The sequence below is a fragment of the Odontesthes bonariensis genome, chromosome 10 (genome assembly GCF_027942865.1).
Source record: "Odontesthes bonariensis isolate fOdoBon6 chromosome 10, fOdoBon6.hap1, whole genome shotgun sequence".
NCBI lineage: Eukaryota > Metazoa > Chordata > Actinopteri > Atheriniformes > Atherinopsidae > Odontesthes > Odontesthes bonariensis.
This window is the reverse complement of record NC_134515.1, coordinates 2187708-2213664: the sequence shown is the minus strand read 5'-3', so window position 1 is coordinate 2213664 and position 25957 is coordinate 2187708. Positions and strand designations below refer to the sequence as shown.

The following is a 25957-nucleotide window of genomic DNA, read 5'->3' as shown; positions in this document are numbered from 1 at the left end:
TCCCTAAATGAGAGAAACTCCCTATTCAAATACCTCAGGCTGAAAACAAAGAGTCAGCAAGCACGACACACTCGCTGACAATCGCAGGCAAATCAGTGGTTAAAACGTTCACCACAAGCTGGACTCAGCTCGGTCAGATTCTTCCAGCTTTAAACACAGAGATGCTGTAAAAGTTTGGTCAGAGATAACTGAGGAAAATGAATCTCAATCATAAAACTAAGACACACACCTCAGACAATTTAGTTTCCATAGCAGGACTTCATCGTGGTTCCTTATGTTTGCTAAAAGAGACGAACTATCCCTTTAAACAGGCAAACTATCCCTTTAAAGAGGCGAACTATCCCTTTAAAGAGGCGAACTATCCCTTTAAAGAGGCGAACTATCCCTTTAAAGAGGTGAACTATCCTTTTAAAGAGACTAACTATCCCTTTAAAAAGGCGAACTATCCCATTAAAGAGGCGAACTATCCCTTTAAAGAGGCAAACTATCCCTTTAAAGAGGCGAACTATCCTTTTAAAGAGGCAAACTATCCCTTTAAAGAGACTAACTATCCCTTTAAAGAGGCGAACTATCCTTTTAAAGAGGCAAACTATCCCTTTAAAGAGGCGAACTATCCTTTTAAAGAGGCAAACTATCCCTTTAAAGAGACTAACTATCCCTTTAAAAAGGCGAACTATCCCATTAAAGAGGCGAACTATCCCTTTAAAGAGGCAAACTATCCCTTTAAAGAGGCGAACTATCCCTTTAAAGTGACCATCCGGGATTTTGGACACAGGACCTCATTTCCAAGTCAGCAAGGGTGTAAGAAATGTGTCCAGGTGGTTTTTTTTACATTCCATGCAGTCCTTGTGAAATCTCGTGTTCCTGTTGCTAAGCTAGCGCAAGTGAACGGCTCTAGCCTGCCCCGAAAACACTCTAACCTATTTATTTAACACTGAAAGCAACTCAATTATCATGGGAGGTTATCGATGCAAATATGTGTTGATGGGGGCGTTTAGGAAGTTAACCAACCTTGCAATTGTGTTTGATCACCATCAATCTCTCTTGCGGCTCCCTGTTGATGACAGTGTGGTTACATCACAACTGAAGACAGCGAGGTAAAATTCCGCTGACCCCGAGAAAATAGTCCCTCAACATTCTAAAATCCAGGCAGTGCTAGGTCGGTTTTATTTCAAACCTCATTGTATGAAGACAAACATTTACATTCGGAGCCTGGCATAATTACGGTTTTGTTTTGAATGTTGTTTAAACTGGATAAGACTGTTTTTGGGACAGGCTAGAGCATAGCCGTTCACTTTCGCTAGCTTAGCAACAGGGATATGGGATTTCACAAGGACTGAATGGAATGCAAAAAAAACGTTCTGGACACATTTCTTACACCCTGGCTGACTCGGAAATGAGGTCCTGTGTCCAAAATCCCGGATGGTCACTTTAAAGGGAGACACTACAGGTGAATAGGGTAATATTTTTAAATAATAGATATCACCACGAAACTTCCTCAGTTGATTACTTATACAAGTATGAAAAAAAAATGTATTACAAGTTTTAGAAATTTGTATGTTTAATTATGCAAATTATCCATTATCTCATTAAATATGCGCACATTTGCATATATTTCCGGAAGATAGATCTGAACATATGATAAAGCCAGGTGCAAAATTACTTTTTAATTTTGTTTACACACAAAATGAAAAGAAAATTACAGAGGGATTTCAGGATATCTGCTTTCATGTCCTAGGAAATCAAAATATACTGTCCATAGCCTAAAAAAAACTTCAATTTTATGTAGTATGCAGTATGTAGTATGTAGTATGTAGTATGTAGTATGCAGTATGTAGTATGTAGTATGCAGTATGCAGTATGTAGTATATAGTATGTAGTATGCAGTATGTAGTATGTAGTACGCAGTATGTAGTATGTAGTATGCAGTATGTAGTATGTAGTATGCAGTATGTAGTATATAGTATGTAGTATGCAGTATGTAGTATGTAGTATGCAGTATGCAGTATGTAGTATATAGTATGTAGTATGCAGTATGTAGTATGCAGTATGCAGTATGTAGTATGTAGTATGTAGTTTGTAGTATGTAGTATGCAGTATGTAGTATGTAGTTTGTAGTATGTAGTATGTAGTATGCAGTATGTAGTATATAGTATGTAGTATGCAGTATGTAGTATGCAGTATGCAGTATGCAGTATGTAGTATGTAGTATGTAGTTTGTAGTATGTAGTATGCAGTATGCAGTATGTAGTATGTAGTATGTAGTTTGTAGTATGCAGTATGTAGTATGCAGTATGTAGTATGCAGTATGCAGTATGCAGTATGTAGTATGTAGTATGTAGTTTGTAGTATGTAGTATGCAGTATGCAGTATGTAGTATGTAGTATGTAGTTTGTAGTATGCAGTATGCAGTATGTAGTATGTAGTATGTAGTATGTAGTATGCAGTATGCAGTATGTAGTATATAGTATGTAGTATGTAGTATGTAGTATGCAGTATGTAGTATGTAGTATGCAGTATGCAGTATGTAGTATGTAGTATGCAGTATGTAGTATATAGTATGTAGTATGCAGTATGTAGTATGCAGTATGCAGTATGTAGTATATAGTATGTAGTATGCAGTATGTAGTATGCAGTATGCAGTATGTAGTATGTAGTATGCAGTATGTAGTATGCAGTATGCAGTATGTAGTTTGTAGTATGCAGTATGTAGTATGTAGTTTGTAGTATGTAGTATGTAGTATGTAGTATGTAGTATGCAGTATGTAGTATGTAGTATGCGGTTTCGAACACAGCCCTAGTCTTAATTTTGAGGGGTATTTCGCATTTGAAGATGCCCTGTAGGGCGTTGTGTATCTCTTTCCAATAGCCCTTCATGACCGGGCAGTCCCAGAAAATATGGTAATGGTTTCCACTTTGAATTCCACAGTTCCTCCAGCAGACTGAGGAGTTCTTATCATAGTGAGATTTCTGGGAGGGTGTAACAAAGCACCCAATCAGGCTTTTCCAGCCAAACTCCCTCCACTTCTGTGAGCTGGTACACATCCATTGATACCGCCATACTGTTGTCCATTCTTCTTCAGATAGAGTTATTCCCCCTTCCTTCTCCCATTTTTGTTTTAATATATGAAGTTGAATGTGATTTAAAATTCGACAGACCCTTATATAAGCAAGAAACAGTTCTATCAATAGTTTCTGAATTATAGGCTTTTGTAAACAGTTCAGGGCTTCAGTTTTTAAATCGGGAAGTTTAACAGTAATCCCTAAGATTAGGGTCCGAAGCATACCTCCCCTCGTCGATCGTTAAATTAGGGTATTTGATACTCGTTTTTCCCCATTCAAGGTGAATCCGAACATTAGTTTGTTTCATTCTAGAAATTGTTTCATTGGAATCTTAATTGGGAGAGACATGAAGAGGAATAAGAGCTGTCGGGTCTTTGAAGTGTTTGGGATCATTCATAGAAGATGAATTGAGCTTCAGAAGCAGATGAAATATGTGAGAAAACCAATCAGAGTTTCTAATTTGGAAGCTAAAAGAGTTTAAAGTCAGTCCTGAAGTTCTGGAAAAGGTGAATGTGAGCTAAATGTTTCTGCATGTTATGGACATCTGATTTTATCAAGCAGAAACAAGCTTATATGGGTGAAAAAAGGAATTTAAGTCAGTGGCTTCAGGGCAGGAAAAGTATGTTGAGGTTCTTTTAACCCAAACTAACTAGGGCTGGGTGAGTTAACTCGTTATTATTGCGTTAACTTGTTAATCATTTTATTATTGTAAAAGTCTGTTGCTCACAGGCTTTTATTCTGTAAAAGTCTGTTGCTCACAGGCTTTTATTCTGTAAAAGTCTGCTGCTCTCTGCTGTGGAACAGGAAAAGAAAGTAATCGGCGGATCCACCAAACATGGAGAAGGGTACGGAACTTTTACTCGGCCATTTTCATGTTAAAGTTCTTCCAGACGGCGGAGTCGACAGAACCAAAGTCATCTGTAAACACTGCCAAGTTGAATTGTCTTCTCAGCGTAGTAGTTCCAGTCTAAAATATCACTTAAAGGCAAAACACACAACTGATAGCAGCAAGTCATTCAAGGAAACAGACAGTGGAGCGAGGCTTCTACATAAAAACTACAGAAAGATGCTGATGTTAAAAGTGTGTTTGCACAACAAATGTTATGGCACTTTCATTCATATGGCAGCACATTTAAAATAAAGCTAAATGCTAAAAGCTATACGCTACTTTTGGATTCATTTTTGGATTTTGCGTACAAATGCGATTAATCGTGATTAATCAGGGAAATCATGTGATTAATTAGATTAAAGATTTTAATCGTTGCCCAGCCCTAAGCCTCTCAGAGGCCTCTGAGAGGCCAATAACAGAGCTGTCACACAAGCTTTGACAAGAAGTTTCAGCGTTGTTGGAGTTGGAACTAAAATGGAGGATAACTGCAGTGAAAGTGTGGATAAAAGCGAGACCTTTTGTTCTAATTGTTAGCGTTCAGCTGGATGGGAAGCAGTAAAAGTCAGCCAGGCTGCAAAGGTCAAGACTGACTCAAAAACAGAGAAGTGGGCGGCGGACCACAGGAAACAGACCCTGAACCAGATCCATTATCTTCCCCCATAAACCCAGATCTCTGAAGGTCGGTCCCAGGCTGAGGGACGAAACGCCCTCCTCACAAACTCTTCTGACAGACGTACGACGGCACACGAGCTGGCAGTCGAAATCTCTCTCGAACACACTCGGTACCACTTCCTCTTCCTGCCATACAATCAGACGGAGCTGCCACTGAGCGCCAGTGTGTATTTTAGAGTTTGTTTTCTATGCTGCACAACGTCAGGAACTCCTGAACTCTGAGGAAACTTTCAGAAGAGGCACCGTGACCCTGTGATGGCGTGCCGAACCGGTCAACGTCCATCCCGCCCAACGGACGCTGGCCGAGGCTTTGAATCCGAAGACGTGGGTATAGAAAATGAATAAATGGATAAATCACCACCTTTGTGCTGAGTGTTTTTAGTGTGGATATGAACATAAACAGAAGAAAAAGGCTGTGTTCGAAACCGCCTACTTCTCCTACTACTCCAACTACTCCCACTAACTTTAACTTTTTTTAAGTTCCCGGATGCATTCTAGATTCTCCTAAATGTTGGGTATGCATCATGAGGTTACTACTCATACTCAAACTACCCAAGATGCAACATAGCGTGACGTCGCCGATCGTCATTTCCTGTCAAAACGGCAGTTTCAAGCTAGCTACAACGAGGGTAGGTTCACTTCCTGTTTTCAAAACAAAAGCACCAATTGTATGGTAATGGCTTTCCCTATGATAAAAGGCAACGGGTATTTTATTTTGTGAAAATAACCGGAAGTGCGTTAGCTCACTGCGGCTAGCTTTAGTAGCGCTGAATTCGTGGGAACAAAATGGTAAACAGCCGGTATTTTGTCAGGTTTTCAACACGTTGGGGATCTAAACGACTACTTTCTCACCTGAAAATGTTTCAAATGTTGCTAAAGTTTACAGAGTTTAGAGCTTAAGAGAAATCAGCTTCAGGCCGGCTGATTTCGGCTCGGGCAGGAGCGAAATGCATTGTGGGTAAACACTCTGCATACTGTCTGATCGATCAGTATGTAGTATGGAAGTATGTAGTATGTAGTATGCAGTATGTAGTATGTAGTATGCAGTATGTAGTAAGTAGTATGTAGTATGCTGTATGTAGTAAGTAGTATGTAGTATGTAGTATGCAGTATGTAGTATGTAGTATGCAGTATGTAGTAAGTAGTATGTAGTATGTAGTATGTAGTATGCAGTATGTAGTATGTAGTATGGAAGTATGTAGTACGCAGTATGCAGTATGTAGTATGCAGTATGTAGTATGTAGTAAGTAGTATGTAGTATGCAGTATGTAGTAAGTAGTATGTAGTATGCAGTATGTAGTAAGTAGTATGTAGTATGCAGTATGTAGTATGCAGTATGTAGTAAGTAGTATGTAGTATGTAGTATGTAGTATGCAGTATGTAGTAAGTAGTATGTAGTATGTAGTAAGTAGTAAGTAGTAAGTAGTAAGTAGTATTTAGTATGTAGTATGTAGTATGCATTATATAGTATGTAGTAAGTAGTATGTAGTATGTAGTATGTAGTATGCAGTATGTAGTAAGTAGTATGTAGTATGTAGTATGTAGTAAGTAGTATGTAGTAAGTAGTATGTAGTATGCAGTATGTAGTAAGTAGTATGTAGTATGTAGTATGCAGTATGTAGTAAGTAGTATGTAGTATGTAGTATGTAGTATGCAGTATGTAGTAAGTAGTATGTAGTATGCAGTATGTAGTATGCAGTATGTAGTAAGTAGTATGTAGTATGTAGTAAGTAGTATGTAGTATGTAGTATGTAGTATGTAGTAAGTAGTATGTAGTATGTAGTATGTAGTAAGTAGTATGTAGTATGTAGTATGCAGTATGTAGTATGCAGTATGTAGTATGTAGTATGCATTATATAGTATGTAGTAAGTAGTATGTAGTATGTAGTATGTAGTATGCAGTATGTAGTATGTAGTATGCAGTATGTAGTAAGTAGTATGTAGTATGCAGTATGTAGTAAGTAGTATGTAGTATGTAGTAAGTAGTATTTAGTATGTAGTATGTAGTAAGTAGTATGTAGTATGTAGTATGCAGTATGTAGTATGTAGTATGCAGTATGTAGTATGTAGTATGCATTATATAGTATGTAGTAAGTAGTATGTAGTATGTAGTATGCAGTATGTAGTAAGTAGTATGTAGTATGTAGTATGTAGTATGCAGTATGTAGTAAGTAGTATGTAGTATGTAGTATGTAGTATGCATTATACAGTATGTAGTAAGTAGTATGTAGTATGTAGTATGTAGTATGCAGTATGTAGTAAGTAGTATGTAGTATGTAGTATGCATTATATAGTATGTAGTAAGTAGTATGTAGTATGTAGTATGCAGTATGTAGTAAGTAGTATGTAGTATGTAGTATGTAGTATGCAGTATGTAGTAAGTAGTATGTAGTATGCAGTATGCAGTATGTAGTAAGTAGTATGTAGTATGTAGTATGTAGTATGCAGTATGTAGTAAGTAGTATGTAGTATGTAGTATGCATTATATAGTATGTAGTAAGTAGTATGTAGTATGTAGTATGCAGTATGTAGTAAGTAGTATGTAGTATGTAGTAAGTAGTATGTAGTATGTAGTATGCAGTATGTAGTATGTAGTATGTAGTATGCATTATATAGTATGTAGTAAGTAGTATGTAGTATGTAGTATGTAGTATGCAGTATGTAGTAAGTAGTATGTAGTATGTAGTATGTAGTATGCAGTATGCAGTATGTAGTAAGTAGTATGTAGTATGTAGTATGTAGTATGCAGTATGTAGTAAGTAGTATGTAGTATGTAGTATGTAGTATGCAGTATGTAGTATGTAGTATGTAGTATGCATCATATAGTATGTAGTAAGTAGTATGTAGTATGTAGTATGTAGTATGCATTATATAGTATGTAGTAAGTAGTATGTAGTATGTAGTATGCAGTATGTAGTAAGTAGTATGTAGTATGTAGTATGTAGTATGTAGTATGCATTATATAGTATGTAGTAAGTAGTATGTAGTATGTAGTATGTAGTATGCAGTATGTAGTAAGTAGTATGTAGTATGTAGTATGTAGTATGCAGTATGTAGTAAGTAGTATGTAGTATGCAGTATGCAGTATGTAGTATGTAGTATGTAGTATGCATTATATAGTATGTAGTAAGTAGTATGTAGTATGTAGTATGTAGTATGCAGTATGTAGTAAGTAGTATGTAGTAAGTAGTATGTAGTATGCAGTATATAGTATGCAGTATGTAGTATGTAGTATATAGTATGCAGTATGTAGTAAGTAGTATGTAGTATGTAGTATGCAGTATGTAGTAAGTAGTATGTAGTATGTAGTATGCAGTATGCAGTATGTAGTATGTAGTATGTAGTATGTAGTATGCCGTATGCAGTATGCAGTATATAGTATATAGTAAGTAGTATATAGTAGGCAGTTTCGAACACAGCTAAATACTTATTTCAAATGATCTCTGACTGCATTTCAAGGATTAGAATGAAAGGAACCGTTTGTTCGAAACATTCGCTCAAACAAACGGTTCATCGCAGTGAGAAATTGACTTTATCCAGTAAAGAAAAGCCTTAATATTAAAGAACGTTCTGGCAGATCCATCAGTGTAGACTGGCTCTTTAAAACCAGGCCAGCACTTTGAGGTTTTCTTAAAAACCTTTTGAAATCTAAAGATTTTCTTAATAAGACTTAAAAACAACTCCGATGGCATCAGGCCTGAGATTAGATGTGAAACTCCCTTAAATGTTAGAAACTAAACAGCAACTTCACCGTCTGACAAACTGGGAAAAAAAATGGAAAAGCTAAAGAATAAAAAGAGGACATTTTTCTAACTTCCAAACATTCTAAATGCTCCAATAATCATTTTTTAATCATATTTATTTATTCGTATCGGACTCGAACATTATCCGTCACACCCTTAAATTTGATGGTGCTATTCTTTGAGCTACTTTTAATGCCTTTATTTACTGATTCCTTTGTGTTTGGGGATCAATGAAGTATCTTAATGTCACCAAAGCAAAGCAACATAAGCCCTTTTTCTATCAGATTCTGTAGCGAATTAAAAGTTATATCGCATTACTTTGTTGCGATACAAGATGCGTTCGGTTGGTTTTCCATCAAACAGGACGATTCTAGCGAAATAAAATGACATCACCGGAACGTGCTGATGCGCATTATTCTGACTCGACCAGATGATTTTCCATTACAAAAGTGGCGAATTGTAGCGAATTAGAATGCTCGGTAGCGGGAATTTAATTGCTCGCGCTGTTATTGTCAGCCTCCTGTTATAACAGTTGCTTTAACTTTCAAGGCTACGTACCTTTTCACCACCGGCTTTCGTTTTATTTATTAGGCTAGTTACTTATTTAGAGTTATGGACCGTAGGATAGGACTAAACATGCTGCTAGTGCTGCTGTCAGCTTATAATAGCCGTCAGAAATTTAAGAAGGAGGATCCTTCATCCGCAGGATCCGCAGCATAATTAATTCTCGCCTCGCTCTCATTGATGAGAGCGAGGCGAGAATTAATTATGCTGCTTCAGGACCTCCCGAATTGTGTTTAAAAAAAGCAGAGTCTCTGCTCTCGACCAGTTGTTTCTTTTATCATCGGACATTGTTGTTACTAGTTGTTGCTGCTGTTTTGATACCGACAGGATAGGTGAAATGGGGCGGCTGAGCGGCTCAACAACAACATTCGAATCCTCGCGCTTTACCAATACCATCTGCGCATGCGTGGCTAGTCTGAATCGCATTAACCTTTTCCATCACTTCTGTAGCGATACAACTTAGCCCTGAACCACCTATTTCCAGCGAATTGATTTAATGCGACAAAACAGGCGTTCTAGCGATTTAACCGTTTTTCCATCACATGTATCGCACTAACTTCTTGATGCGCATCAAATTAAAGCGAATCATGTCGTTGATGGAAAAAGGGCTATAAACTCCATCTGTCATGGGACAGGTTTAAAAATCCAGAAACACAAATGTCGTCAATTTGTTTAAGTTTACAGGCAGAGCTGAAACGATTCCTGGATTAACTCGATTACTGAAAATCCTCAAATAAATCACCTGCTTACAGGGTCCAAATAACATAACAGCTGTAAAACGAACCAAAGCCAAACAGCTTTTAGGGTTAAACAACATCTTTATAACTGAATTGTGTCTTTCTTTGAGGACTTGTATTTAGGGATGTGTTTAATCCAGACTTTTTGACCCGAAAACAAACAGATTCCTCTTAAATTTCAGCTTCAGAGGCGTCGAGCTGTCGGATGACCGACCGGCAACATTTCAGGTCGGGCAGAGATACCGAGGGAGCGTTTGGCTATATTGTAACTGGGCTCCCGGCAGAAATTCCAGCACTCGTCCTTCATGTTCCAGACGAAACATTTCACAGAAGTAAAAACACAGCTGTGGTGGTGAGGCAGATGCTTCTGCCATCAGGATATCACTCGTTCTCTGATTCACATGGAGGAAATGAAGCCCACCGTCACCTGGGGATGTGGACTGAGTTTATTCACAGAGACCGGGTTTATTCTTTTAGCCTCTCAGGCTACATTTGGAGATATTTATTCCACAAATAGTTGAACACTTTGGTGATTCAAATCCAACTAAAAGGTCAGTATTCCTACTAAGCCACTTAACTCTGAGCTGTGAACCATTCAGGCAGGAAAAAGGCTCCTAACTCAAGGGATGAACCAGTGTTGTGTCCAACTTAGCAAAGAAGCCGTTTTAAACTGGATCTTTAGGCACTTTGTTCCCAGCAGCCTGTAACACATTCTCCTCCAGTGAAAGTGAAAAACAGGACTTTATATCACCAAACAGGAATAAAATTCCCTCAGATTTGGAGTCAGACGAGCAACAAAAAATTATTTACATTTTTTTTTTACATTAATTTACCTCAAATAGTGGCCTAAAATGAACAGAAACAGACATTTAATTATAATTTCTTGAATAACAATTCATTTCCAACTACATTTGTATGATTTTGACAGCCATATTAAGAATTTTATGTGTTTTTTGAAGCATTTTGGTCATGAGACACCTCTTATTTCTTTATATTTAGCATCCAAGCAGCTTAAGTGATCTTCAGCAATAGTTTCAATAGTTTCTGAAGGTCTTTCAACATTTTTATTTGGACATTTTCTGCTCTTTTTCCTCATCTTCAGTCCAGTTTTTTCTTTGTTAAGCCACTTAACTCTGAGCTATGAACCATTCAGGCAGGAAAAAGGCTCCTAACTCAAGGGATGAACCAGTGTTGTGTCCACGTTTTAAACTGGATCTTTAGGCACTTTGTTCCCAGCAGCCTGTCACAGAGACACATCATTTGTTCCCATTTCTTTAGCTGCATCTGTGAAAAACAGCTTCATAGTTTCAACTTTTTTTGTACATTTACGTTAAAACTGCTTTCAGTTACCAAAAGAGTCAAATTAATATAAGAAATTCAGTTTTTAAAAATCCTAATCCCAAAAAAATGAACGTTATCACGTCTAAAAGTAGGAAAGTAGAAAAATACAGACAATAATAAGAACTAGAAAATTTCTGAAGAAATTTTGATGGGTGCCAATCTACTGCCCACCCTATAAAAAAAAGTTTAGTTTAGTTGAAGTTGAGAGTCTCCTTTCACATATAAACTTTGAATGAGGTCTCTGTGATGTCAAAATATAGGGCGGAAACGGAAAAATAATAAGTATACACAAGAGTAATATGTGTCTGATGCCGTCGGCATTGGCACCCATAATCATATGTTATTTAACATCAAGAAAAAGTCAATAAAATTCAATTTAAAGCTTAAAAAAGGAATATAAGATATAATCTAATGACTAATTATGGAACAATTAATATAAATAAACTGATTAAAGTGTTTTATGCCACCAGAAATGAATAATCTAGAAGCTCTTTGTGGGTTTTAGACTGGAATTAAGATTTGTTCCCATTTCTTTAGCTGCGTGTGTGAAAAACAGCAAAGATAACACAGTGTGACAGACAGAAAACAGGATTTCTGCAGCAACAAGGTGTTCCGTCTCATATACTGTATCTATATTCATGTTCGACCTTGTTGCAATAAATCGCTGCAACTTTTTCTTGTTTTCCTGGAACTGTAGAAAGAAATGAGAGCTGGATCAGGACTGTTTCGTTTCGTCCAATTCGTAGCAGGTAAAAACAAATTAGCTTTAACTTACAGCAAACAAACAACACCGTCTGTCACTTATTTAGTTGAGAAACTAGTTATTAGGTCAATAATATGGATAAAATCACTTCTTTTGACTCATTCTGACAAACAACCTTTTTTAGGGCTGGGCAACAATTAAAATGTTTAATCTAATTAATCGCATGATTTCCCTGATTAATCACGATTAATCGCATTTGTACGCAGAATCCAAAAATGAATCCAAAAGTAGCGTATAGCTTTTAGCATTTAGCTTTATTTTAAATGTGCTGCCATATGAATGAAAGTGCCATAACATTTGTTGTGCAAACACACTTTTAACATCAGCATCTTTCTGTAGTTTTTATGTAGAAGCCTCGCTCCACTGTCTGTTTCCTTGAATGACTTGCTGCTATCAGTTGTGTGTTTTGCCTTTAAGTGATATTTTAGACTGGAACTACTACGCTGAGAAGACAATTCAACTTGGCAGAGTTTACAGATGACTTTGGTTCTGTCGACTCCGCCGTCTGGAAGAACTTTAACATGAAAATGGCCGAGTAAAAGTTCCGTACCCTTCTCCATGTTTGGTGGATCCGCCGATTACTTTCTTTTCCTGTTCCACAGCAGACAGCAACAGACTTTTACAAAATAAAAGCCTGTGAGCAACAGACTTTTACAAAATAAAAGTCTGTGAGCAACAGACTTTTACAGAATAAAAGCCTGTGAGCAACAGACTTTTACAAAATAAAAGCCTGTGAGCAGCAGACTTTTACAAAATAAAAGCCTGTGAGCAACAGACTTTTACAAAATAAAAGCCTGTGAGCGACAGACTTTTACAAAATAAAAGCCTGTGAACAACAGACTTTTACAAAATAAAAGCCTGTGAGCGACAGACTTTTACAAAATAAAAGCCTGTGAGCAGCCGACTTTTACAATAATAAAATAAATAATAAAACAGGGGTGGTCCGTGGCGTAGTGGGCTGAGCAGCCGCCCCATGTACAGAGGCTATAGTCCTCGCTGCAGCTGGCCCCGGTTCGAGTCCCGCGCCGAGTGGCCCTGTGCTGCATGTCGTTCCCCCTCTCTCTGTCCCCTGCTTCCTGTCTCTCTGAACTTTCCCATCCATTAAAGGCACAAAAGCCCCCAAAATGCATTAATGTGTGATAAAATATTTATCTGAGTTAAATAATCGGCGACTCAAACATCTTGATAATTCGGATTTTAAACGCCTGCTAACTGAAAGTTTGCAGCTGGGAGGGTGTGTGCAGGTTTAAGGTGTTCAACACTTTCATAAAAACATCCCGGGGAGGCTGAACTCACCCCAAAGTGCTGATGAAGCCGCTCACGGAGCCCTCGGCGAACAGGGACACGATATCCCCGATGTGGAGGAAGCTGGAGGCAGAGTCGGACATCCTGCAGCCGCTTCAGGGAGCTCTCCGGCGGCCGGGGAAACGCGCTCTGAGGGCAGAAAAGTTGTTTTTGTGTGCAGCAGCTGGAGCTCAGAGAGGAGCGGAGGGCGGTCAGCCCGCCTCACTGCGGCCGCCTGCGCGCACTCCCTGCCGGGTTCAGCATGGCAGCGCGCCGCCGACACCTCCGCAAAGTTCGGGGAAAGTCTCAGAAACAGCAGCCGGTGCCGCAATCGAGGAAAAGGAGGGAAAACCCTGACCCAGCTGGGGTCCTCCGCGCGTGTGTGTGTCCGTGCGTGTTTTGTCTTGCAGGTTTTTAAATAGGAGTCCCGGGGGGCGCACACACACCGACACGGCCGCGCACTGAGCCCTTCCTTCGGCTGCGCTGCTGTCAAGACTGCGGAGCGAGGAACCAGGAAGTGAGAAGAGGCGTCAATAAAAGGCTTCAAGACAGAAACACACGCACGTGCATGCGCGTGCGAGCTGCTGCCACGCTCGGCTGACGCGTGCACACACACCCACCCTGGCGTGTTTCCACGTGCAGCTGCACAATTCAATTCAGTTTTATTTATATAGCGCCAAATACAACAAATGTCATCTCAAGGCACTTAAATAATAAAGTCCAATTCAAGCCAATTGGAATTCAATTCATTGTAAATCATAATTATTTACAAAATAATCCAATTCATTCCTATAGAGCCAATTCAAAAACATTTTCCCAGCTAAGGAAACCAACAGATTGCACTGAAATTCGCCTTCAGTCCAAAGACCGACGTCATGTTTGGTGACTGAGTGACTTTTACCTCCAATTTAACTTTTATTTCATTACAGAAAGCATCAAGTGGGAAGAGTTTGGGTCCAGTAGTTTTACATTTCTGAGGTTTCCATCAGGATCTGGTCCTGAAGATGTTCAGAGGAGCTCCAGTTTGTCCTCAAATGTGTTCAAAATAGGGCTGGGCAACGATTAAAATGTTTAATCTAATTAACCCTCATACCTGATTTAAAACACAACTTAATGTCTGAAAAGGGACATTTTTGTCCCCTTTTAAAACAACCTAAAAACATCATATGTTAATATTTTTTTCCACTTTTTTTGTCATAGATCTTTTATTCCACTTCAGTTCTGATCATAACTACCAAGTTTTCAATGTTTTTAAAAAAAATTAACACATTGGCTAATGATGTTTACTGACAGTTACTAATATCTTGTCTTTTCACTTTATTAAGATCAGATTCTGCAGGTAAAATGGCAAAAATAAGGGGACTTGACTTTGATTTGACCAAGAAAAAATTACTTGAGACTTGCACATGGGTGACTTGGTCCCATCTCTGTCGGACGGCCCTGTGCTGCGTGTCGTTCCCCCTCTCTCTGCCTCCTGCTTCCTGTCTCTCTGAACATTAAAGGCACAAAAAGCCCCAAAAATTTTTAAATATATATTTTTTTAATAAAAAAAATATCAAAAATAAAACCTGCGTTAATGCGTGATAAAATATTTATCGGCGTTAAATAAGTGACAAGTTAACGCGATAATAACGAGTTAACTCGCCCAGCCCTAGTATAAAACAACGTTCCTCAGAGAAAGACTGGAAGGGATCTGCATATTTCTCCCTCTCCAGAGCAGAACATCATGAAAGCATTCAGGGAATCTGGAGTTTCAATGTAAAAGGACGAGGGAGTGAGCCCAAGCTGGACCCCTGTGACCTCTGACCCCTCAGACGGCGCTGCATCAAGAACCCACATTCATCAGCGGCTGATAGAAGCACACGGACAAGGGATTACTGTGGGAAACCTTTGTCCAGCACCACGATCCAGAGTTCCATTCACAGGCTTTACTGTGCAGAGAAGAAGCCTGATGTTAGCCTGATGTTAGCCTGATGTTAGCCTGATGTTAACCTGATGTTAGCCTGATGTTACCCTGATGTTAGCCTGATGTTAACCTGTTGTTAGCCTGATGTTACCCTGATGTTAGCCTGATGTTAACCTGATGTTAACCTGTTGTTAGCCTGATGTTAGCCTGATGTTAACCTGTTGTTAGCCTGATGTTAGCTTGACCTTAGCCTGATGTTAGCCTGATGTTAGCTTGATGTTAACCTGATGTTAGCCTGATGTTAGCCTGATGTTAGCCTGGTGTTAGCCTGATGTTAGCCTGATGCTAACCTGATATTAACCTGATATTAACCTGATGTTAGCCTAGTGTTAGCCTGATGTTAGCCTGATGTTAGCCTGGTGTTAGCATGATGTTAGCTTGACGTTAGCCTGATGTTAGCCTGATGTTAGCTTGATGTTCGCCTGATGTTAGCCTGATATTAAACTGATGTTAGCCTGATGTTAGCATGATGTTAACCTGTTGTTAGCCTGATGTTAACCTGTTGTTAGCCTGATGTTAGCCTGGTGTTAGCCTGATGTTAGCATGATGTTAACCTGTTGTTAGCCTGATGTTAGCCTGATGTTAGCCTGGTGTTAGCCTGATGTTACCCTGATGTTAGCCTGATGTTAACCTGTTGTTAGCCTGATGTTAGCCTGGTGTTAGCCTGGTGTTAACATGATGTTAGCTTGACGTTAGCCTGATGTTAGCCTGATGTTAGCTTGATGTTAACCTGATGTTAGCCTGATGTTAGCCTGATGTTAGCCTGGTGTTAGCCTGATGTTAGCCTGATGCTAACCTGATATTAACCTGATATTAACCTGATGTTAGCCTAGTGTTAGCCTGATGTTAGCCTGATGTTAGCCTGGTGTTAGCATGATGTTAGCTTGACGTTAGCCTGATGTTAGCCTGATGTTAGCTTGATGTTCGCCTGATGTTAGCCTGATATTAAACTGATGTTAGCCTGATGTTAGCATGATGTTAACCTGTTGTTAGCCTGATGTTAACCTGTTGTTAGCCTGATGTTAGCCTGGTGTTAGCCTGATGTTAGCATGATGTTAACCTGTTGTTAGCCTGGTGTTAGCTTGACATTAGCCTGATGTTAGCATGATGTTAACCTGTTGTTAGCCTGATGTTAGCCTGATGTTAGCATGATGTTAACCTGTTGTTAGCCAATGTTAGCCTGGTGTTAGCCTGATGTTAGCATGATGTTAACCTGTTGTAACCCTGATGTTAGACTGGTGTTAGCCTGATGTTAGCTTGATGTTAGCCTGATGTTAGCATGATGTTAACCTGTTGTTAGCCTGATGTTTGCCTGATGTTAGCCTGATGTTAGCCTGATGTTCGCCTGATATTAACCTGATGTTAGCCTGATGTTAGCCTGATGTTAACCTGACGTTAGCCTGATGTTCGCCTGATGTTAACCTGATGTTAGCCTGATGTTAGCCTGATGTTAGCCTGACGTTAACCTGACGTTAGCCTGATGTTAGCCTGATATTCGCCTGATGTTAGCCTGATGTTAGCCTAATGTTAGCCTGATGTTAGCATGATGTTAGCCTGATGTCAATGTGATGTTAGCCTGATGTTAGCCTGATATTAGCCTGATGTTAGCCTGATGTTAGCCTAATGTTAGCATGATGTTAGCCTGATGTTAACGTGATGTTAACCTGATGTTAGCCTGATGTTAGCCTGATATTAACCTGATGTTAGCCTGATGTTAGCCTGATGTTAGCCTAATGTTAGCCTGATGTTAGCCTGATGTTAGCCTGATATTAACCTGATGTTAGCCTAATGTTAGCCTGATGTTAGCCTGATGTTAGCCTGATTTTAGCCTGATGTTAGCCTAATGTTAGCCTGATGTTAGCCTGATGTTAGCCTGATATTAACCTGATGTTAGCCTAATGTTAGCCTGATATTAACCTGATGTTAGCCTGATGTTAGCCTGATGTTAGCCTAATGTTAGCCTGATGTTAGCCTGATGTTAGCCTGATATTAACCTGATGTTAGCCTAATGTTAGCCTGATGTTAGCCTGATGTTAGCCTGATTTTAGCCTGATATTAACCTGATATTAACCTGATGTTAGCCTGATATTAACCTGATGTTAGCCTAATGTTAGCCTGATGTTAGCCTGATGTTAGCCTGATGTTAGCCTGATATTAACCTGATGTTAGCCTAATGTTAGCCGTCCACGCCGTGACCAACGAGCCAAAGGAAGCAGGAAGAGTGAGAAAACATGGAAGCTGATGTCAGTTGTGTGGATGCATGCAGGATGAATGTTATTACCAGGCATGGGCGTCAACTGGGTACGGCAGCTGCCGCACCTTGGCTCCAGGGGAAAATGTTCGTTTTTTCTTTTTTTCTTTTGTTTTTTAAATGAATTTATGGAATTAATAAATTCATATAAATGAATATAAATTTAATACATATAAATGAACTAAAAATGAAATTCTGAACAACATAAATGGGTCTAAGTATCCCCCCCCCCCCGGTAACAGGTATAAACAACATTTAAAAGTTAATTAAGTTGGAAAAACAGCTGTTTTACTCAGAGTTAATAACCCAAAACTCTCCCTCTGAAAGTATTTCCATCAGAGAAGAGTTACCTGTTGTGTTTCTTCAGCTTTCACAGGCCTAAACTCATCACTCTGGATCTCTTTGGCTTTGTTTCTCTAACACCAACCGAACATGAACTCCTCGTAACGTCTTTCAAGCGAGAGCAGGTGCGCTTCTGTCATTTGCGGAAGTTTGGGGCTTTTTTGTTGGAAACCACAACTTTGTGTCAGAACACAGAAAGCCACAGAAGCTGGTTTCCACCAAACTGATGTGCACACTGAGTATGTGTGAAGTCATGCTGACTGGACTTCCTGTTTGAGCTGTGAATCGGCCGGCTACAGACGGGGCTGCGACACCGTCACCGACCAGCGCATGTTTGTGTCTGAGCTGGCTTTTTCAGAGACAACAGATGAACTGAAACAAGTTCTTGATCATTTACACTGATTGTGGCTGGAGCTGATGACTGATACCAGACACAAAACCCTCATGAATGCACAGATGTTGTCTTTAAAGGTGACATATTGTGTAAAACTCCTTCCTGTTCCTGGGAGCATATATCGGGGCGTCTGACCTGTAAAACTCCTTCTTCCTGTTCCTGGGAGCATATATCAGGGCGTCTGAGGTGTAAAACTCCTTCTTCCTGTTCCTGGGAGCATATATCAGGGCGTCTGAGGTGTAAAACTCCTTCTTCCTGTTCCTGGGAGCATATATCAGGGCGTCTGAGGTGTTAAACTCCTTCTTCCTGTTCCTGGGAGCATATATCAGGGCGTCTGAGGTGTAAAACTCCTTCTTCCTGTTCCTGGGAGCATATATCAGGGCGTCTGAAGTGTATAACTCCTTCTTCCTGTTCCTGGGAGCGTATATCAGGGCGTCTGAAGTGTATAAACTCCTTCTTCCTGTTCCTGGGAGCATATATCAGGGCGTCTGAGGCGTAAAACTCAGCAGCTAACGCTAACAGCTTAGCTAAAGAAGGTGACGTACACCAGCTTCTAAGGAGTTATTGCTGTTCCTTTAGCAGCAGCTAACGCTAACAGCTTAGCTAATGAAGGTGACGTACACCAGCTTCTCAGGAGTTATCTCTGTTCCTTTAGCAGCAGCTAACGCTAACAGCTTAGCTAAAGAAGGTGACGTACACCAGCTTCTAAGGAGTTAATGCTGTTCCTTTAGCAGCAGCTAACGCTAACAGCTTAGCTAATGAAGGTGACGTACACCAGCTTCTAAGGAGTTATTTCTGTTCCTTTAGCAGCAGCTAACGCTAACAGCTTAGCTAATGAAGGTGACGTACACCAGCTTCTAAGGAGTTATTGCTGTTCCTTTAGCAGCAGCTAATGCTAACAGCTTAGCTAATGAAGGTGACGTACACCAGCTTCTAAGGAGTTATTGCTGTTTCTTTAGCAGCAGCTAACGCTAACAACTTAGCTAAATAAGGTGACGTACACCAGCTTCTAAGGAGTTAATGCTGTTCCTTTAGCAGCAGCTAACGCTAACAGCTTAGCTAATGAAGGTGACGTACACCAGCTTCTGAGGAGTTATTGCTGTTCCTTTAGCAGCAGCTAACGCTAACAGCTTAGCTAAATAAGGTGACGTACACCAGCTTCTAAGGAGTTAATGCTGTTCCTTTAGCAGCAGCTAACGCTAACAGCTTAGCTAATGAAGGTGACGTACACCAGCTTCTAAGGAGTTATTGCTGTTCCTTTAGCAGCAGCTAACGCTAACAGCTTAGCTAAAGAAGGTGACGTACACCAGCTTCTAAGGAGTTATTGCTGTTCTTTTAGCAGCAGCTAACGCTAACAGCTTAGCTAAAGAAGGTGACGTACACCAGCTTCTAAGGAGTTATTGCTGTTCCTTTAGCAGCAGCTAACGCTAACAGTTTAGCTAATGAAGGTGACGTACACCAGCTTCTGAGGAGTTATTGCTGTTCTTTTAGCAGCAGCTAACGCTAACAGCTTAGCTAATGAAGGTGACGTACACCAGCTTCTGAGGAGTTATTGCTGTTATTTTCTGAAAGATGAACATTATTGTTCCCACATTACTTTGTTAGCTGAAGCTTTCTAGCTGAACGGTTCCGTTCTGTAACTCATCAACCTGCAGCTGTGTGGATAAGGTGTGTTTCCAACACAGCACCGCTCCTCTCCTCGCTCTCGGTGTACTAACGTTACATTATCGGCATGTTTCTGATAAAGATGGAGGTCTCCCAGTACAACTGTTTAATGAGGTTAATATGTCCAAAGTGTTTAAACGCAGTATTTAACGGTACACATGCATTACTGCGAGTTACGCCGTGTACATCTCCGGCTTGGTCCATCACTGCTGATGAGGAAGCATTGTTTGCTAGCCTCTGCTGCTAGCTTACAGCTAACCTGCTAAACTGTTTCCCTCAGGGATCAACAGAGGAACTACTGGCCTTAATTTGTCTCCTTTAAAGCAGAGGCAGAAATGTCTCACACACACACAGCTGATGTCCGTTCTTTTAAAGCAGACGTATTCAGACCTTAAAGTAACTAAACGTTATTCTAACTTGAACTCTGTGGCTGAAGGATTCATGAGGTCTTTCTCTGAGTCCCGCAGAGGAAGTTTTGTTCCATTTGCCCGCCGGAAGTTTTACGCCTCGTACGAAACAACGAAACCTTGGGCTGACTTTACCGTCACCGTGGTGACGAGCGAAGTTCTCACTGCCTGCTGTCACCACGGAGACCACACACAGAAACCCCCGAACACACACTCAGAACTTATAAACCTGTTCATGGACAAAACAGGTGGCACGAGTTGTATTTGGGTTCAACTTCTGCTGTTTAAAGGACAGTAAGCTTTCATTTTAACTAGGACTAGGCAGCGATTAAAATGTTTAATCTAATTAATCACATGATTTCCCTGATTAATCACGATTAATCGCATTTGTACGCAGAATCCAAAAATGAATCCAAAAGTAGTGTATAGCTTTTAGCATTTAGCTTTATTTTAAATGTGCTGCCATATGAATGAAAGTGCCATAACATTTGTTGTGCAAACACACTTTTAACATCAGCATCTTTCTGTAGTTTTTATGTAGAAGCCTCGCTCCACTGTCTGTTTCCTTGAATGACTTGCTGCTATCAGTTGTGTGTTTTGCCTTTAAGTGATATTTTAGACTGGAACTACTACGCTGAGAAGACAATTCAACTTGGCAGTGTTTACAGATGACTTTGGTTCTGTCGACTCCGCCGTCTGGAAGAACTTTAACATGAAAATGGCCGAGTAAAAGTTCCGTACCCTTCTCCATGTTTGGTGGATCCGCCGATTACTTTCTTTTCCTGTTCCACAGCAGACAGCAGCAGACTTTTACAGAATAAAAGCCTGTGAGCAGCAGACTTTTACAAAATAAAAGCCTGTGAGCAACAGACTTTTACAAAATAAAAGCCTGTGAGCAACAGACTTTTACAAAATAAAAGCCTGTGAGAAACAGACTTTTTCAAAATAAAAGCCTGTGAAAAACAGACTTTTACAAAATAAAAGCCTGCGTTAATGCGCGATAAAATGTTTATTTATATATTATTATTAAATAATTAACAAGTTAACGCAATAATAACGAGTTAACTCGCCCAGCCCTAATTCTAACACCAAACCACAGTCTGCATCTGCCCAGATCTCTTACCAGTTATAAAACAACACGGAGCACAATAACCAAATGTTAAAAAAATGTTAAAGAAAAGCAGAATGTTAATGTTTGCAGTTTTAAAAGTTATATTAAGACTCATATAATGTTATGAAAACATTTATATGACACAGTTTGGAGAATCATTTTGACTGATTTTCCATCAATCTCCATTTCAACATCCCACCCAATCATACTGAAGTATGTTATTTATAATAAACTGTGTTAAAAAGATTTTCTTTTAACGGACAACATGTAAACAAAGTGAGAATGACAGATTTATATAAACTCTAAGCTCACAGATAGTTGGGGTTTGAATCCCTCCTGCATGGAAACACTCAGATGGACTCAGCTGCTCTGTTCAGGCTCCAAACTTCCATCTTTTTTTATCAATTTAATGAAAACAGTAAAGTGTTTATTAATCCAGTTTAACTCCCCATAAAGCTGCTCTCATTCACACATTTTTCTGTTTCTTTTTTCAGAAACTGGGACTGAAATCAGCTCATTAAGACGACGAGTCAGCTCACTGAAAGCGTTTCCAGAATGTCGCTCTGCTCTAATAAAATCCTGATTTTAGAGCCACAGAATCAGAAAGAGTTCAATGGAGCGTTTTTGACACTCCCAGAAACAGGAAGAAGGAGTTTTACACCTCAGATCCCTGATATATGCTCCCAGGAACAGGAAGAAGGAGTTTTACACCTCAGACGCCCTGATATATGCTCCCAGGAACAGGAAGAAGGAGTTTTACACCTCAGACGCCCTGATATATGCTCCCAGGAACAGGAAGAAGGAGTTTTACACCTCAGACGCCCTGATATATGCTCCCAGGAACAGGAAGAAGGAGTTTTACACCTCAGATCCCTGATATATGCTCCCAGGAACAGGAAGAAGGAGTTTTACACCTCAGACGCCCTGATATATGCTCCCAGGAACAGGAAGAAGGAGTTTTACACCTCAGACGCCCTGATATATGCTCCCAGGAACAGGAAGAAGGAGTTTTACACCTCAGACGCCCTGATATATGCTCCCAGGAACAGGAAGAAGGAGTTTTACACCTCAGACGCCCTGATATATGCTCCCAGGAACAGGAAGAAGGAGTTTTACACCTCAGATCCCTGATATATGCTCCCAGGAACAGGAAGAAGGAGTTTTACACCTCAGACGCCCTGATATATGCTCCCAGGAACAGGAAGAAGGAGTTTTACACCTCAGACGCCCTGATATATGCTCCCAGGAACAGGAAGAAGGAGTTTTACACAATATGTCACCTTTAAAGACGCCGCTTAAAAACACTAACTCAAAACTCCCTGAGAACATTAGCATCCTAACATTTATATATTATATATTATATAGAATATTATTTCTAATTTCAACTCAAATTTTATGTTCAAAGTAAATAATTTGCTTCTATGAAGTAAAAACGTTGGCGCACCTGAACATGGTGTCTCTACACTGAAAATGATGGCTATATTTTGAAATCTGCTCCTCCTCATTCATGTTTTCGGCTCTCAGAGTTCGTCTCCAACACAGAATCTCCTGCTTTAAAGTCGAGGTGTGAACAGCGACCGTCAGAAGAATCCTGAGCTTTCCAGTCTGGTCTCATCTGCTTCCTTTCCTAAACTTCAGCGCACAGATTCCACTACTTTTAGGATTCCCTGCTGTTGTCTGTAAATATCAGGGTATGAGTCTTCAGAGAGCTGCTCCGACTGAGCGTCACATGGTTTTAATGCTCGTGACGTAAGCCGGTTGTGCTCGGAGGACAGACGGATTTAGAAAAACGGCAGCTGTCTAAATAGGGAAGATCTAAGATTTATTTTTTTTAAAAAGAGGCGAGATTTTCCATCTGAACCTGTAAACAAGCCAGATTCTCCTCTGGAGGTTACAGACCCGAAAGCAGGCCAGTTAACTGGAAAGCAGGGAGGGAGGAGGGCTGCAGCATGATGGAGAGGTAGAAGTTTAAAGAAACAGGGGTTTGCTCTCCTGGGGGCTATTCCAATCCGGTTTGGCTCCATAAAATTCATGTTTGGGAACAGTTTCAGGAATGCAAAAGCAAATATATGTTGTTTCTTTTAGGGGGAGAAAATAATCAACATAGTTCATGACTTTACCTGCAATGAGAGGTGTTCACGGGCCAATGGGGGCAAATAGTGGTTCAGTGTCTCGCCAAAGGAAGCAGAAAGTTTTGGGCAGATGAGGCAGTAAAGTCCAGTCGGTGGATTAGAAGAAGCAATAGCAGCTGGGGGCCCAGCAGGGGGAGCACTTAGGGAAAAGAGACGTTTGGGAGAAGCAAAGAAGAAAAGATATTTAAGTGGAGGGTGTGGCCCATGGCTGTGTTCGAAACCGCATACTACATACTGCATACTACATACTACATACTACATACTGCATACTGCATACTACATACTACATACTGCATACTACATACTGCATACTGCATACTGCATACTGCTCGATCAGACAGTATGCAGAGCGTTTACCCACAATGCATTTCGCTCCTGCCCGAGCCGAAATCAGCCGGCCTGAAGCTGATTTCCCTTAAGCTCTAAACTCTGTAAACTTTAGCAACATTTGAAACATTTTCAGGAGAGAAAGTAGTCGTTTAGATCCCCAACGTGTTGAAAACCTGACAAAATACCGGCTGTTTACAATTTTGTTCCCACGAATTCGGCGCTACTAAAGCTAGCCGCAGTGAGCAACGCACTTCCGGTTATTTTCACAAAATAAAATACCCGTTGCCTTTTATCATAGGGAAAGCCATTACCATACAATTGGTGCTTTTGTTTTGAAAACAGGAAGTGAACCTACCCTCGTTGTAGCTAGCTTGAAACTGCCGTTTTGACAGGAAATGACGATCGGCGACGTCACGTTACGTTGCATCTTGGGTAGTTTGAGAATGAGTAGTAACCTCATGATGCATACCCAACATTTAGGAGAATCTAGTATGCATCCGGGAACTTAAAAAAAGTTAAAGTTAGTAGGAGTAGTAGGAGAAGTATGCAGTTTCGAACACAGCCTTTGTTTTTGCTGGCATTTTTAGTGATACTAAATAATCATCTTTAGGCAAATTAGAGTTCATCCAATTGATAAAATAAATAAAAATGAATTAATTAATTACAAAATAGCTTAAATTAAAATATCCAGGTAAATTCAAGAACTTCAATAAAAAATAAAATAGACTTAGGAAATGTTTAAAACATATGTAACCCATATGTAACCTAAAAAACAAACATTCACCTATCCATGGGGGGAAAAACGAGTTTAGGAAACTCCGAATAATTCTTGAACCGTCAGCGCCCCAAGAGACGGCAGAAGCCAGCGGTGTAATTTTCATTCGGCTACTATGTGTGGCTCGTTTTTTATGGCAGTTTTAAAATAATTTTTCATCTGAATTTGATGACTATAGTGGCAATGGAGAGGCGACCTCTGGGCTTAGAGGCAATTTGTAAGAAATATGTGCGGCAGAGCTCAATGAGTGGGACTTTGGGTGAAAGAGGACAAAAATGCCAACATTTTGAAGTAAAATTTGCCCAGATCGGGCAGATATTTTGGACATGAGAGACATTTGTTCGAGGAATTGGTGCAGTATCGAAATTAGAGTGGGGATCTGAGTGGGAGAGACACCTCGGCCGAGATGTAGTCTTCCTAAAACGTAAACTGCCGTTGTGTCAAAGCTGTATAATGTATCAACAAACCCTTTGGTTCAGTTAAAGCCGAGAGTCTCCTGTCACATATAAACTTTGAATGAGGTCTGTGTGATGCTGTATGGCTGAGTTATAAGGCCTCTAAAATAGGCCATTTTGGCGCTCGTTGAGCTCGTTAAGTGCTTCGATTTTCCCATTGAATTTTGGGCCGCTGCACCAACTGCCAAAAACTGCCCTATTTTTGAATTTTCAATGCATTTTCCCATCCACATTTTTCCCACTTTTTCCCATTTTGCCGGAATTCCTTTCGACTAATGAAAGCCAAACGTCATAGCACACCGATCGAGGTCGTTGGGCAGGCAGCGGTGTGCTTTTTACGCCCGACTAGTTGCGCGCCGAAATTCATGACGGAAACGGAAGAATAATAAGAGTCTGGCAACAGAGTAATATGTGTGTCTAATGCCTTCGGCATCGGCATCTCTCAGCTTCCGGGCGACAGAAAGATTGTGGATGAAGTTGGAGTCAGTGGATGTGGATGAATGAATTTGGGTTTAAATCCCGCTCACCCGGGGCCACATTATACGTTTCTAATATCGAAGCTTCTTTGGTCCAAAGCAAACATGACCGTCAGCTTCTGGGAGATTTAGATCGGATTTAAGAGAAAGAAGGAATTTCAGGCTCTGAAGCTTCAACACCAACATTTTCCACTGGCTTTCCCTCCCATATAAGGTGTGTGTGTGTGTGTGTGTGTGTGTGTGTGTGTGTGTGTGTTCACTGACCTGTGCTGCCCTCCACGTCTTTCCTCAGGAGGAAACGACGGCCTTTTATAGAGCTGCAGGAGCAGAGCGGTCGAGGCAGGACGGCGTCCGCCGCCTCGGCTCACCTGACTGGACGCAGAGGCCGTCACACTGAGGGAGAAAACACCTGCAGCCCGTTTGTTCCTGGGTGGATTCGCCCCGGAGCTCTCAGAGAGCCGAACAGGGATTTAACTGGTTTGGTTAGCTTAACTCCCATCAGAGCAGCATTGGGACAATGATCCCACATCACCCCCAACAACTTCCTTTTTGAGCAATGAGAGACGATGTGAATGTGTTTCTATGATTTTAGAGGAT

General features: G+C 40.3%; 1 protein-coding gene across 3 annotated transcripts in view; it reads right to left on the bottom strand.

Moving 5' to 3' along the window:
* Window positions 1-17642, bottom strand: part of itpr3 (inositol 1,4,5-trisphosphate receptor, type 3) — a 153395-nt gene extending 135753 nt beyond the window's left edge. For all 3 annotated transcript variants that reach the window (XM_075475918.1, XM_075475919.1, XM_075475920.1), the window contains exons 1-2: window positions 17624-17642; window positions 13069-13551 (exon numbers count right to left, since the gene is read on the bottom strand). In XM_075475918.1, the coding sequence (XP_075332033.1) occupies window positions 13069-13160 (92 nt within the window). In that variant the 5' untranslated portion in view covers window positions 13161-13551; window positions 17624-17642. The remainder of the gene's footprint in view (window positions 1-13068; window positions 13552-17623) is intronic.
* Window positions 17643-25957: the final 8315 nt, after the last annotated feature.